Source organism: Microcebus murinus, chromosome 3, assembly GCF_040939455.1.
Source record: "Microcebus murinus isolate Inina chromosome 3, M.murinus_Inina_mat1.0, whole genome shotgun sequence".
NCBI classification, from domain to species: Eukaryota; Metazoa; Chordata; class Mammalia; order Primates; family Cheirogaleidae; genus Microcebus; species Microcebus murinus.
In genome coordinates, this window is record NC_134106.1 from 50,284,745 (window position 1) to 50,299,726 (window position 14,982).

General features: G+C 36.0%; 1 protein-coding gene across 2 annotated transcripts in view; it reads left to right on the forward strand.

Annotated features, from left to right (window-relative positions):
• Window positions 1–14,322, forward strand: part of REL (REL proto-oncogene, NF-kB subunit) — a 45,951-nt gene extending 31,629 nt beyond the window's left edge. The window contains exons 8-10 of one of the 2 annotated variants that reach the window (XM_012764830.2): window positions 574–642; window positions 780–848; window positions 2,603–14,322. In XM_012764830.2, coding sequence (XP_012620284.1) covers window positions 574–642; window positions 780–848; window positions 2,603–3,390 — 926 coding nt within the window. In that variant the 3' untranslated portion in view covers window positions 3,391–14,322. The remainder of the gene's footprint in view (window positions 1–573; window positions 643–779; window positions 849–2,602) is intronic. The other variant, XM_012764831.2, reaches the window with a different exon arrangement.
• Window positions 14,323–14,982: the final 660 nt, after the last annotated feature.

The window sequence follows — 14,982 nt, forward strand, 5'->3', positions numbered from 1 at the left end:
TACAGGCATGCACCACTATGCCTGGCTAAGTTTTTCTATATATTTTTAGTTGTCCAATTAATTTCTTTCTATTTTTAGTAGAGACAGGGTCTCACTCTTGCTCAGGCTGGTTTCAAACTCCTGACCTTGAGCGATCCTCCTGCCTCGGCCTCCCAGAGTGCTAAGATTACAGGTGTAAGCCACCGCACCCGGCCCATAGTAAACTATTTTATCAAAATTTCTGTTCTATGTTTGAGGGTCTATTTTTGTCCTTATTATGCCCTCTTTATAGATGGGAAACTTCCTACTCAGAGAGTAATCCCTATTTTGGTTCTGTTCTTATCAGATCTTATTGCCTTTGTTGACTTATATGTATTATAAGAAAACAAGATGAATATTTTAAACTGTATTTTACTAAGAGAAAAATGCCCTTTACTACTGATTTGGGACATAGTCTACAATACTTAAATCTATATTATGTACATTTATTTAAAGTATTTTTTATATATTAATAAAACACCTATTTATTTGTTAATGGAGAGGAAACATAAGCTTATGTTGAGTCACCTGTTTTCCTGGTTTCTTTCTAATCAGATACTTATGGCAATAAATCAAAGAAACAAAAAACAACTCTGCTTTTCCAGAAACTGTGGCAGGATTGTGGTAAGAAAATTTTGGATTGATTCATATTTAAATAGAATAGATTTTGTTTTATTTGCTTTTTTCAGTTTTTCAAATTTTAACTGATAATGTTATTTTTCAGGTTATATTTAATAATGAAAAAAACTTTATCCCAACAGTTAATCTTCCTGAGAGACCAAGACCTGGTCCCCTAGGATTAATTGGAGAAGGAAGATACATCAAAAAAGGTATTTTATCCCCTATATAACATTCCTTATGATTAAAAAGACCAGTGCTTGCACGATATATTGGAATTATGGTTTTAGGAATGAATAATTGTTTATTTGATATTTTATTCTCCTACAAATTTTTTCATGCTTTAAATATCGAATGAATTGAGCTTGGCTTTTGAAGATTATGTTGGAAACATTATGTTTTAGGGATTTATTGTTCAAGAAATTACATTTTGTTAATAGGGTGGTAATTTTACTAATTACAGTGTGTCATGGAAGAAAGGGTCTAGATCCTATTTAGTCACTTATTTATATAAATAAAGTTTTACTAGAATACAACCATGCTCATTTGATTACATATTGCCTCTAAGCTGCGTTTTCTTACACTATATTAACATAGTTCCAACACAGGCTGTATAGTCCACAAAGCCTAAAATATTTACTATCTGGCCTTTTACAGAAAAAAAATTTGCTGACCCCTAGTTTAAATAATTCAACCTGGCCGGTACAGTGGCTCACGCCTGTAATCTTAGCTCTCTGGGGGGCCAAGGTGGGCAGATTACTCAAGGTCAGGAGTTTGAAACCAGCCTGAGCAAGAGCGAGACCCTGTCTCTACTATAAATAGAAAGAAATTAATTGGCCAACTAATATATATAGAAAAAATTAGCCAGGCATGGTGGTGCATGCCTGTAGTCCTGGCTATTCAGGAGGCTGAGGCAGGAGGATTGCTTGAGCCCCAGGAGTTTGAGGTTGCTCTGAGCTAGGCTGACGCCACGGCATTCACTCTAGCCTGGGCAACAGAGTGAGACTCTGTCTCAAAAAGTAATAATAATAATAATAATAATAATTCAACCTGGAAGTCTTTTCCCCCAACCCCACCCCCCCTTACATTCTTCTTTTTTCCTTTTTATTTTTATTTTTTTTATTTTTATTTTTTTGAAACAGGGGCTCTTTCTCTTTTCTCTAGGCCTAGAGTGCAGTGGAATCATCATAGGTCACTGCAATCTCAAACTCCTGAGTAGCTGGGATTGTAGGCACCTGCCGCCACATCTGGCTGAATTTTCTATTTTTTGTAGATGGGCTCTCACTGTTGCCCAGGCTGGTCTCAAACTTCTGGCCTCAAGCAGTCCTCCTTCCTTGGCCTCCCAAAATGCTAGGATTATAGGAGTGAGCCACTGTACCTGGCCCCACACCCCTTACATGCTTAAATCATTGCTTTTTCCTGGTACAGCATTTCTATCATATGCAAATACAAAATTAATTTTTCTATAATTTTTTTCTGACTGAATTTTATAGTATCTTAGGGTCATATCTTATTTTATCTTAAAAGTTATGTATAGTTGTCATCATTCCTAATGAGTGTTTTCTCCCTCCTTCCATTTTATACTAAAAATGAAGAACTTGGAATGATTTGGGCTGTTTAGATTCCTATTAATTGAAATTCTGATATTTGTATTTCACTTTTCAGGAATACCTTTCTAGGGCCTCAGATGCTAGATTTTCATATTTCACTGGAATGAAATTACTTATACCAAAGTAATTTGCCAAAAGCATTTTACCTTTATTTGTAAAACCATATATGTTACGGAATTCAGTTTTAGACTCATGTATGTAATAATTTTAGTGCTTTTTAAATTTTTTATTTGAAAGGTTGTATCAGTTTCCTTGAAATTTTTCTTTATTTGTGTGTTTATGTAATTTTAATTTAGAAATAATGCTTTTTATAATTTCTTCATTTTAATTTTGTAAAATACATTTCCCCCCCACAGAATCAAACTTATTTTCTCATGATGCAGTTTTGACAGAAATGCCCAGGTCTTCAGGAGTTTCAAGTCAAACAGAATCCTACTATTCTTCACCTGTGTCCATCTCAAGTGGATTGTCCCATCATTCTTCAGCCTTACCCTCAATGGTACCTCAGCCTTCTTCAAGCTGGTCATCAGTGGCCCACTCCACCTCACGCTCAGTCAACACAAATCCACTGCATAGTTTCTCAACAGGGACACTTTCCTCTAATTCACAGGGTATCTCATCATTCCTGGAACCTGTAGGGAGTGATTTAAATGCTTCTAATACATGCATTTATAACAATTCTGATGACATGGGCAGAATGGAAACATCATCCATGTCACCAGCTGACTTATATGGTATTTCTGATGCCAACATGCTGCCTAATTGCCCTGTGAATATGATGACAACCAGCAATGGTAGCATGGGGGAGACTGATAATCTAAGACTTGTGAGCATGAATCTTGAAAACCCTACATGTAATTCAGTGTTAGACCCAAGAGACTTGAGACAGCTCCATCAGATGTCCCCTTCCAGTATGTCAGCAGGCACCAGTTCTAATACTACTGTTTTTGTTTCACAGTCAGATGCATTTGAGGGATCTGACTTCAGTTGTACAGATAACAGCATGATAAATGAGTCAGGACCATCAAACAGTGCTAATACAAACAGTCATAGTTTTGTTCAAAGTAGTCAGTATTCAAGTATTGGCACTATGCAAAATGAGCAGTTGGGCGACTCCTTTGCATATGAATTTTTTCAAGTATAACTTGCAAGATTTAAATCCTTTTAAATGTTTGCAGTCATTTTGATACCACTTATAATACCACAGTCATTTTGTAGTCATTTTGATACCACTTATATAGAAGCAGCATTTTATATTTGTCTGACCGAGAATATGATATGGAGGTTTTTTGTTTATTTGTTTTTGGGGGATGCGAGGTCAAAAACTTCCTTTTTATGGAAGAAGTATAAAACTTTGGGTATATAGTAAGTAAAATTGGGAGTTGTAAGAAAATTCAGAAATAGAAACTTTAAAAGGCTTTACTGTTTCTTCTTTTGAAAGATATGAACTGATAGCATGCATGGTCTGAATTCTCTCTTTAGAGGCCCATGACATTTCCGCAGGACAGACTCTGAAGAGAACATTAAAACAAGCTTTTCCGGTTTTTCCCAATGTGCATTTTTCTACTTCTTTAATAATGTATTAATGTATTCTTAGTTAAATGAATTAACTGATATTTGCTTTCAAGCAAATTTGAGGTAAAACCTGTAATGGCTATGTCATTGGAAAAATAAATTCTGTATTATTTTTGAGGCCCATGGGCCAAGGTAACCCCTAAGGGGTTTTCTGAGGCTTCCTGGAGTTTCTTAGATTTATATGTAAATCAAAACTGCTTTAAAATATTAATTAAGTTGGGCAGAAGGCAGTTGAAGCAAGCTTTCAAGGTATGGGAGGTTGTCTACATTTTATACTAATTAAATCCATACCTTTAAAGTTACTTAGGATTTTAACTTTATACCGTATTTTTTAAGAGGAAGAAGTTTCCTTGGACCTCTCTTCTTTCTTAGATGTCCTCATTCTCTGTGATCTCATAAAACTGCCTGTTTGTCATCTACTTAGGAATCTAATTAAAGCTCAAACTCAACATATGCAATACTGAGTTCTGCATCTTCCCTCTCAAACTTGCTTCTCCTTCAGTCTTCCCCAACTCAGTAAATGGCAATGCCATGCTTCTAGTTGCTCAGGCCAAAAACCTTAGAGTGATCCTTGATTCTTCTTTTATTTCCTATATCCACTATCCATTAGCAAATCTAGTAGGCCCCACCTTAAAAATGTATCCAAAGCTGACCACCTCTTTTGACCTCTACTTTTAACATTCTATTCCAAGGCACTATCGTCTCTTGCCTGGATTGAAGCTATCGTCTTCAAAAACCTCCTTGTATCCTTATCCTTGTGCTCTTGTTCCCCTAAAGTAGCCAGAGGGATTATTTTTAAAACAAGTCAAATCACATCATTCATCTGCTCAGAACCATCCAGTGGCTTCCCATCTTACTCAGAGTAGAGGTAACAGTCCTTAAAATCAACAGGCCTAGACTTCCCTCCTCATGAACTGTGATATCTCCCTTCCTGATGCAGCTCCAGGCACTCTGGCCTTAGTGCACCAAGTATGCTCCTGCCTCAGACTCCTTGTACTTGGTATTCTCTCTGCCTTGACTGTTCTTTTCCCAGGTAGATGCACAGCTCACTCCATTACATCCTTCAGGTCTCACTCAACTGTTACCATATCAAGGCCTTCCTTGACTGTACATCAGCATTCCCTGTCTACCTTGCTTTATATATGTTCATAGCACTTAACCACCATCTGACCTTACTAAGCATTTATTTGTTTACTGTTTGTTTTTCTGTACTGGAATACAAGCTCTATGAGGGCAGAAATGTTTGTGTTTTGTTTACTGTTGAATCTCCAATTTGTAGAAAAGTGTCTGCCTCATATTAAGCACTCAGTAAATATTTACTGAACATTTAAGTATTACTAATAGAAATTGGGGTTTTTTTCTTTTTTCTTTTTTTTTTTTTTTTTTTTTTTTTGAGACAGAGTCTCACTCTGTTATCCAGGCTAGAGTGCCATGGCGTCAGCCTAGCTCACAGCAACCTCAAACTCCTGGGATCAAGAGATCCTCCTGCCCCAGCCTCCTGAGCAGCTGGGACTACAGGCCTGTGCTCACACCTGGATAATGTTTTTCTATTTTTAGTAGACGAGTTCTTGCTCTTGCTCAAGCTGGTCTCAAGCTCCTGAGCACAAGTGATCCTCCCACCTCAGCCTCCCAGAGTGCTAGGATTACAGGTGTGAGCCACTGTGCCTGGCTATTTTGTTTGGTTTTTTTCCTACAGTATCTTGCTCTGTCACCCAGACTTGAGTGCAGTGGCATCATCATAGCTCACTGCAACCTCAAACTTCTGGGCTCAGGTCATTCTCTGCCTCAGCCTCCCGAATACCTGGGACTATAGGTGCATACCACCATGACTGGCTAATTTTTCTATTTTTTTGTAGGGCCAGCGTCTTGCTGTTGCTCAGGCTGTTCTTGAACTCCTGGCCTCAAGCAATCCTCCCATCTCAGCCTCCCAAAGTGTTAGGATTATAGGCATGAGCCACCACGGGTAGCCGGAACTTTTTTTTGAAAGGAAGAATAGCTTTAATTACTAGATGTTTTATTTAATGTGACATTGAGTTTATATCAGAATCATATACTTTCAAGTCCAGGATTAATAATGATAATCCAAATGATTTGAAAGCAGAATAATCCCAGTGGCAAAATGATGGTAGAATTTGAGCAATAATCTTAATTATGGTAGAATTGTCATGATGCTAAGTAACTTATCAAAGACCTAGTTTGTTTTACAACTAGAACCTACTCTCTAAATGTTGAATTCATTCCTAGCTAGAAATAATGTATAATTTCACTTATATAATGTCCAGCCTAATTATAAATTTATATAAAGTAGTCAATTTACTGAATCAATTTACTGAAGTGTGTGAATGTTATTAAATAAAAATTCTGAGTTGAATGATGCTGGGAAATAGGAAGGAGAGCAAGATAAAACTTGGGGTCAGAATAGTCCAGGAAGCAAAACAAAAATATTATAAAGACCTCTAATTTAGTACCATTACTATTTTACATAAATTATGATTTCGAAAGGAAATATTTCTGTAACATAAATTTTAAAAATCATAAGCATATAACATACTTTTAGTAGAACTTACCAGGGAGAAAGAAAAGCCTGAAAGCATTTCCTGTTCAAAATATGAACTTAGGATATCTCCAGATGGTGATTGATAGGTATTTTTTTTAAATACAGAATCTCATAATTTTGTATTGATTAGCATTGATTAAACACTATTGGAATAAATGGATTTTTGTAAACTAAATGTTGACTTGTTTTGCAGTTTTTTTCCTGCATAAACTGAACTAACATAATGCTATGTCTGTGTTTAGAGTTTTTCCAATGGATTTTTCATTTTTCAGTTGCTATTTACTGATCGTAGAAGGTATTTTATAATTTAAAATGAATTTGGCAACGTAGTTCTTCTCTGTGTCTAAATGTATTTATACTTTCGTCTGTTTTTATAACACCCACTTTTGGTTTCTGAAGAAAAGGTGTCCTCCTCTCCCAAACTCTACTGGTGCCATGTCCTTGCTCTTCATCCTGTTTCCTATATGCTTACATAGCCATTTAGTGAACATGGTAAATGTGTATTCTCTAGCCTAAAAAGAAAAACTGTTCTGCCACCCTTATTCTCCTTCCCATTGCATCCTGACTTCTGAAATAGCTTCAGCCTCCATTTCCTCATTTCTTGTCATGCCTGAGCCTATCCATCTCTGTCTTTAGCTCCTACTGTTTTCCTGTGATATTCTGGGAAAGATGACTAGAGATTACCCACTTGTCAAATGTGGTATCTTTTTACCCTCCTCACCCTGCCTGACCTATTCATAACCTTTTACCCAACATGACAATTCCCTGTTTGGAACTCTCTGGGGTTTCTGTGGTAGAAAAGATTTCTCTCTGAGGTTTTTATGCCTTGAATCTCGACCCCAGCCCTCAGTTGGTGCTATTTTGTTTCCCCGGGGTAATCTCATCAGTGATTCTCATGCTACCTGAATGCCCGTATAAACTGGCTCCTTGTCTTGCATTCTTTACTTTTCTTAGTGGCACTACCATTTACCCTACCACCCTATATATTTAATAGGAACCTCAAAATCATATTTTATTCTGTTTATTCCTCACATTCATACTTAATGAAATCCTTTTGAGTCTGCCTACTCTTGAATTTGTCCCTTCTTCATTCCCGCTGCTTTCTTAGTAAAGGCTTTCATTCTTTCCCCCAACAATAATCTTTTCCATATGATTCATTCAAAATGCTCCATTCTCTTTATTTTATAGCATTCCTTGAAAAAAACATTCTTTGTCAGGCCTCCATACTTTTAGCGTTACCCACTCTGCTCTTCTACAACTAGAACACTCATCCCTTAAGACTGGGCTTCTCCTCTGTGAAGCTTGGTTCTGCCTTCCTACTAGAGATGCATCTTTGTATATGTCCGTATTACACAGTTGATCTCATGCAGTTATAGTCATTTAAGTGTGTGTCTCATTCATCTTTCTTTTTTTTATTTTTTATTTTTCTTTTTTGCAGTGGATTGTTTTGTATCAATGTCTCATTCATCTTTGGGACTCCAGCACCTAGTACAGTTCCTAGCAGAGTTGGTACTGAATAAATGGTAGCTGTTATTAGACAGGGAAGGTAAAATTGACATAGGAGTAATTATAAAAATGTAGATAAGGATATAATTTTTGAAGGGAAAAGTATTTAACCTGGCTAGAAAAGCAGTGATCCCAAGATTACTTAAGTCTTGTGAAATATACTTCCTCTTCCTTGACCTGCTGTCTCCCTTTTCTTTCCTTTTTTTTTTTTTTCTATTTTTTTTTTTTCTTTTTTTTTTATTTTATTTTTTTTGGTAGAGACAGGGTCTTGCTATGTTGCTTAGGCTGGTCTCAAACTCCTGGACTCCAGTGATCCTCCCTCTTTGGCCTCCCAGAGTGCTAGGATTATAGGCATGAGCCACCATACCTGGCTCCCCTTTCTTTTAAAAACTCTCCTGCACCCCTTTGAGATTGAAAGCAGCTGTATTAAAAATAGTTTATTAGGTAGAAATTCTAACGTTTTTAGGATTATTTCATAACCCTGACCTTGCTACTTCTCTCCACTGTATGTAGCAGGTCTAAACTCAAGTGTCTCTCATGTACTTCCTGAGCACCTTACCCTTGCATGACACTCCGTTATTAGTATAATCAATCATATATCATATTTTTTTAATGTTGATGTGCAAAGCACCATGTTAGGGGAAGTACTATAGTGAATGGGACAAAACTCTTGCTCGCAAAGGTATCAATCTTTTTTTGATTGATAGCACGTATAAAGTAAAATGCATAAAGTGGACTTGTTTTAAGTGTACAGCTTAATGAATTTTTGCTTTTGTAAAAAACACCCACGTAACTATCATGTTTAGGACATTTCCAACGACCCAGAAGTCTCCTTCATCCCCCTTCCCAATCTGTACCTACTCATCTGAACTATTATTCAGATTTCTATCATCAGAAGCTACTATTTTAATGGTCTTTTAAATTAATAACAGAGCCTCTCTACTCACAATCTTAGTGAACAGAAACAGCTGGGTTCTCAATTTCTAACCTACTACTTCAGATAAACTAATTATAGTTTCTATGTTAAGAAAGACTTGGAATTGGAGATCCAGGCTGACTATTAACACCAAATAATTTATTATATCATAATTTGATTTTTTGAAGGATTACCACATGCTACTAAACAGCATGGAGAATTGGAAAGAATAGGGACTTTTTAGTCAGATAATCCCCAGCCTACCTACTTCACAGGGTGTGTTGTACTAAATAAATGCAAAAGAAGAAACACTGTAAATAGTATAGTGCTAATCAAAATACTGTTAAAACAACATCTGTGTATATCCTAAGGCTGTGATTAATCTCTAATCTAAACACTTTTTCTAGTTATCTAAAACACAGCAGAGTGAAAAAATATCATTATTGATTAGTTTCTTTATTAAGAACCCTGAGGTAGATTTCTCTTTAGAGTGATTAGCTCTTGCCCAGATTTGGAGAACTTTCTTTGGCTTTATTCTTTTCTGTACCATTTCCTAATGTTATAGTGAAGAAACAGTCAATTAATTACTTCAGTTCTGAAATTCTCTCTCAATTCCTTTAGTTTGACTGTCTTCCTAAAAGTGAATCCTATCATAACTAAGGAAGTTGCCCCTGAAAGGTTTCTGATCTTTTTCATTCTTAGAGATTGAATATGAAAGGATAAAAATTAGAATGCTTTTTATATCACATATTATAGAAAATTTCATGCTATTTATATGCCCAGGGGTAGGTAGCTGATCAGAGATAAATATATGGGTTGTCTGTATCCAGTTTTATGCCTTGTTTGTGTAAGACTTAGTCAAAGTAATATTTTTACTAATATATCATAGTAGAGTTTAGCTAAGCACAAGCTTAACAGTGGATAAGATTAAATCTCAAAAGTAATCATGCCTGTCATTTTTTTCATATATGCCGAAGGCACAAAAACACCACTCAAGTCCCCACTACTTCCATCAAGAAATAAAATATGGATAAAATTTTCAAAATTAATTACTCTGATTATTCTGAATGTCTCTGTCTTTAGGGAAATACCACCTGCTAATAATTATCTATTTAAAATGTCAGAATTTATCATACTCTAGTATTCTTATAACTTCTTTCTACAGCTTCAGGTTACTATTGGACTTTCACAAATTTATAAATTTCACAAAACACCCATGTGTGAATAGTAACAGTAATTAGTACAAAATGTTGGCTCTTAAGCAAATTGAATTTTCAGGGATATCAGCAGGTAAATACAAATTTTTGGAAAAAGTATCAAGCATCTTGCCCATTTTTTAAATTAAACTTTATTATCTAATCAAAACATAGCTTTCATAAAATGTAAGATACGGGTAAAGGTTGGAATATTTAGTGATCCATTTATGGAATTCAATCTTAGGAGACTTCATTGGTGACACTGATTTTTTTACTGGGTAATTAGCTGATAATGTTGGTCACTGTTGAACAGTTCAGGTAGCTTTAAGATGACATGGAAAGGAAAACACGAAGCTTTTGGGTAATGAACTTTCTTAAATGCATGGTTCAGACCAGATGAACTCTTGAGAGATGATTTGTTTTAAAAGTGTGTACTGGCCAGGCTTGGTGGCTCACACCTGTAATCCTAGCACTCTGGGAGGCTGAGGCGGGCGGATCCTTTGAACTCAGGAGTTGGAGACCAGGCTGAGCAAGAGTGAGACCCTGTCTCTACCAAAAATAGAAAAAATTAGCCAGGCATGGTGGCTCATGCCTGTAGTCCCAACTACTTGGGAGACTGAGGCAAGAGGATCACTTGAGCCCAGGAGTTTGAGGTTGCTGTGAGCTAGGTTGATACCATAGCACTCCAGCTGGGGCAACAGAGTAAGACTCTGTCTCAAAAAAAAAAAAAGTGTGTACTTAAAAATACTGTTGGCCTGACGAATCCAGATCTTAGCAGAATACCAACATCCTACTTTTTGGCTGTTCTAAGTGTTTTTATATGCTTCTTAATAACAAATAAATTTGGAGGCACTGATGAGTTTTTAAAGTTCTCAGGTACTGTTTAGTTATTTAATGTTAAGCTTGATACCAAGATGTAACAGTGTTTAAAATGTCAAAATGCCCTTTATTGTACAGAATATTTTATTATCTTTGTAATATCTTTGTATACAGTGATTTTTTTTCCTTGGTAATACAATAAATGGAAAAAATTCTAAAACTTTTGCTAAAATTTTGTTGCTATTTGACTTTAAAACTATCAATCAGATTTTCTTCATATTTACAGCATCTTCCTTACAGGGAAAGGTAGTTTTGGTTGCTTAGAAACATTAGACATTTTTATGGAATGCCATAGTTGAATATACTTGCATATGTAACTGTACTTTGAAATGATAATTTTGTAGAATACTGAAGCATGTTTTTAGAAGATTCTTTTTTCGTTTTTTCTTCTCTTTTTGGCTTAAAGAACAAAAATTTATTTTCACAGTCCTGGAGGCTGGATATTCAAGATCAGGGTGTCAGTATGGTTGGGTTCTGGTGAGGGCTCTTCCTGGCTTGCAGATGACTGTCTTCCCACTGTGTCCTCATGTAGTGGAGAGAGAGATTGAGCTCTCTGGAGTCTCTTTGTTTTTCTTAACTTTTTTTTTAATTTACAAACTTGTATATATTTATTGTGTACAATGTGATATTTTGAAAAATATATATACATATTGTAGAATGGCTAAATTGAGCTAATTAACATATGCATTCTTCACATAGTTATCATTTTCTGGTGAGAACACTTAAAATCTACTCTTAGCAATTTTGAAGAATATAATATATTATTATTAATTATAACCTTCATGTTGTATAATAGATCTCTTGAACCTTATTCCTAACTGAAATTTTATGTCCTTTGGCCAACATCTCCCCAATTCCCCCATTACACCCCCACTGCTCCAGTTCCAGTAACCACCATTCTACTCCCTTCTCTGAGTTCAACTTTTAAAGATTCTACATATACGTGAGATCATGGAGTAGTTGGCTTTCTGTGCCTGATTTATTTCACTTACCATCATGTTCTTCAGGTTCATCCATGTTACAAATGACATGATTTCCTTTCTTATGACCAAATAGTATTCAATTGTGTATATATGCTTTTTTGGGGGGGGTAGGGTCTTGCTCTGTTGCCTAGGCTAGAATGGCATCATCATCTTGGGCTCAAGCAATCCTCCTGCCCCAGCCTCCTGAGTAGCTGGGACTACAGGCATGTGCCAACATACCCGACTAAGTTTTTCTATATTTTATTTTTTTTTGTAGAGACAGGCTCTTGCTATGTTACCCAGTCTGGTCTTGAACTCCTGGCCTCAAGTGATCCGCCTCAGCCTCCCAAAGTGCTAGGATTATATGCATGAGCCACCATGCCCAGCCTCACATTTTCTTTATCCATTCATCCTTTGATGGGCACTTGGGTTGATTCCATATCTTAGCCATTGTGAATAATGCTGCAGTGAACATGGGAGTGCAAATATCTCTTCAACATTCTGATTTCATTTCCTTGGGATATATATACCCAGTAGTGGGATTGCTGGACCATATGGGAATTCTATTTTTAATTTTGTTTTCTGTTTTCCATAATGGCTGTACTAATTTACATTCCCACCAACAGTGTGCAAGGGTTCTCTTTTCTCCATATCCTCATCAACACTTTCATTTTTTTGGTAATAGCTATTCTAATAGATGTGAGGCAGTATTTCATTGTGGTTTTAATTTGCATTTCTCTGATGATTTGTGATGTTGAGCATTTTTAAACATACCTATTGGCCATCTGTATATCTTCTTTGAAGAAATGTCTGTTCGGGTCCTTTGCCTATTTCTTAATCGGGTTTTTTTGTTTTGTGCTATTGAGTTGTTAGAGTTCCTTATATATTTTAGATATTAACCCCATTACAGGGGTTTCTCCCATTCTTTAGATTGTCTCTTCACTCTGTTGATTGTTTCCTTTGCTGAGCAGAAGCTTTTAGTTTGATATAGTCCCATTTGTCTAGTTTTGCTTTTATTGCCTGTGCTTTGGGGCTCATTTTCCAAAAATCATTACCCAGACTGCTGTCATGGAGCTTTGCCACTGTGTTTTCCTTCTAATAGTTTCAGTTTCAGGTTTTCTGTTTCAGTCCTTTTGAGTTGATTTTTGTACATGATGAGAGATGAGGGTCTAACTCCATTCTTCTGCATGTGGATATCTTGTTTTCCCAACACTATTTATTAAAGAAACCATCCTTTCCCCATAGTGTGCTTAGCACCCTTGTGAAAAATCAGCTGGCTGCAAATGCATGAATTTATTAGGTCATTAAATATGAAATGTCTCAATTCAAATCAAAAGTGTAGTTTATTATATCTCAAACAAGAAGCAGTACAGTTAATCAAAGTATGTGCCTAAAGTATTGACACAATTTTGCAATCTTAATGGTAGCTTGTTTATGCCAGCACCAAAGAAGCCTGGAGAGCAAGTGGCAATGAAATCGCAAAAGGCATTTTCCACAGCTTGTTGAGAATTGAATATTTTTCCTTGCAAGAAGTGGTCCAAAGCCTGGAAGAAGTGGTAGTCAGTTGGTGCAAGGAATGGTGAATATAGTGGATGACAGAGTTTCCAAGTCCAGCTGCTGTAGTCTGAGCAGTTTTGTTTGTGCCATTATGTGGTTGAGTGTTGTCTTGCAAGAGGATTGGCCTGTTTCTATTGACCAATCTTGGTCAATGCTTAGTTGCAAGCATCCTCATCATTTCATCCAGTTGGTTGCAGTACACATCTGCTAATCTACTGACCAGGTTTGATGAAGCTGTAGTGGTTAATACCAGCACTGGACCACCAAACAGATCCCATTAACTTTTTTTGATGAATATTTGGTTTTGGATTGTGTTTTCACACTTCGTCTTTATCTAGCCATTATGCTGAACACATGATTGTCAAAAAGAATCCATTTTTCATCGTATGTAACAGTATAGTGTAGAAATCTTATGCCTTTATGTCGTGACAGCAAAGAAAGGAAAGCTCTGAGACAATTTCTCTTCTGACACTCATTTAATTCATGCAGAACCCATCTATCTAGCTTCTTTAGTTTGCTGATTTGCTTCAAATGGTCCAATATTTTTGGAATAGCAATGTCAAACCTTGCTGCTAATTCATGCATCAGTTGAAATGGATTTGCTTCCACTACAGCTTTCAGCTCGTCATTACCCACCTTGGTCTCAGGTCACCCACAGGGCTCCTTTTCAAGATTAAAAGCACCAGAACAGAATTTCTCAAACCATTGACATACTGTACATCCATTAGCCACGTCCTTCCCAAACACTTCATTGATATTTGAAGCTGTCTGCGCTGCATTGGAACTCATATTTGAAAATAACATGAATTTTTTACTTATCCATGGTTTCACAAAAATTGCTCTAAAAAAATGTGAAAGATAATTATAAGCCAAAATGTGTTTGAAAAACAGGATGTACCTTCACAATAAAAATTTAAAAAGTGTCAAAGTGAAATGTCAGAGATATCAATTGTCAAACTTAGTACTTAAGGAAATCAAACATCTCATACTTAATAACCTAATATTTTGGGGGTCTCTGTTCCATTGGTCAATGTGTCTGTTTTTATGTCAGTACCATGCTATTTTGATTACTATATCATTGTAATGTATCATTTGAAACCAGGTAGTGTGATGCTTCTAGCTTTGTTCTTTTGCTAGATTCTTTGGCTATTTGGGGTCTTCTATGATTCCATGCAAATTTTAGGATTATTTTTTCTATTTCTGTGGAAAATGCCATTGCAATTTTGATAGGGATTGCATTGAATCTGTAAATCGCTTTTGGTAGTATTTCAATGATATTAATTCTTCCAATCTATGGACATGGGATAGGATATCCTTCTATTTAATTTGTCTTCAATTGCTTGTATCAATGTTTTATAGTTTTCAGTGTAGAGATCTTTCACCTCCTTGGTTAAATTTATTCCTAAGTATTTTATTTTCCTTGTAGCTATTGTAAATGGGATTGTTTTATTGATTTCTTTTTCAGAGAGTTCACTGTTAATATATAGAAACACTACTGATTGCTGTTTGTTTGTATCCTGCAACTTTACTGAATTCTAACAGTTTTTTAGTGGATTTTTTTGAGTTTTCTGTATATAAGATGATACTG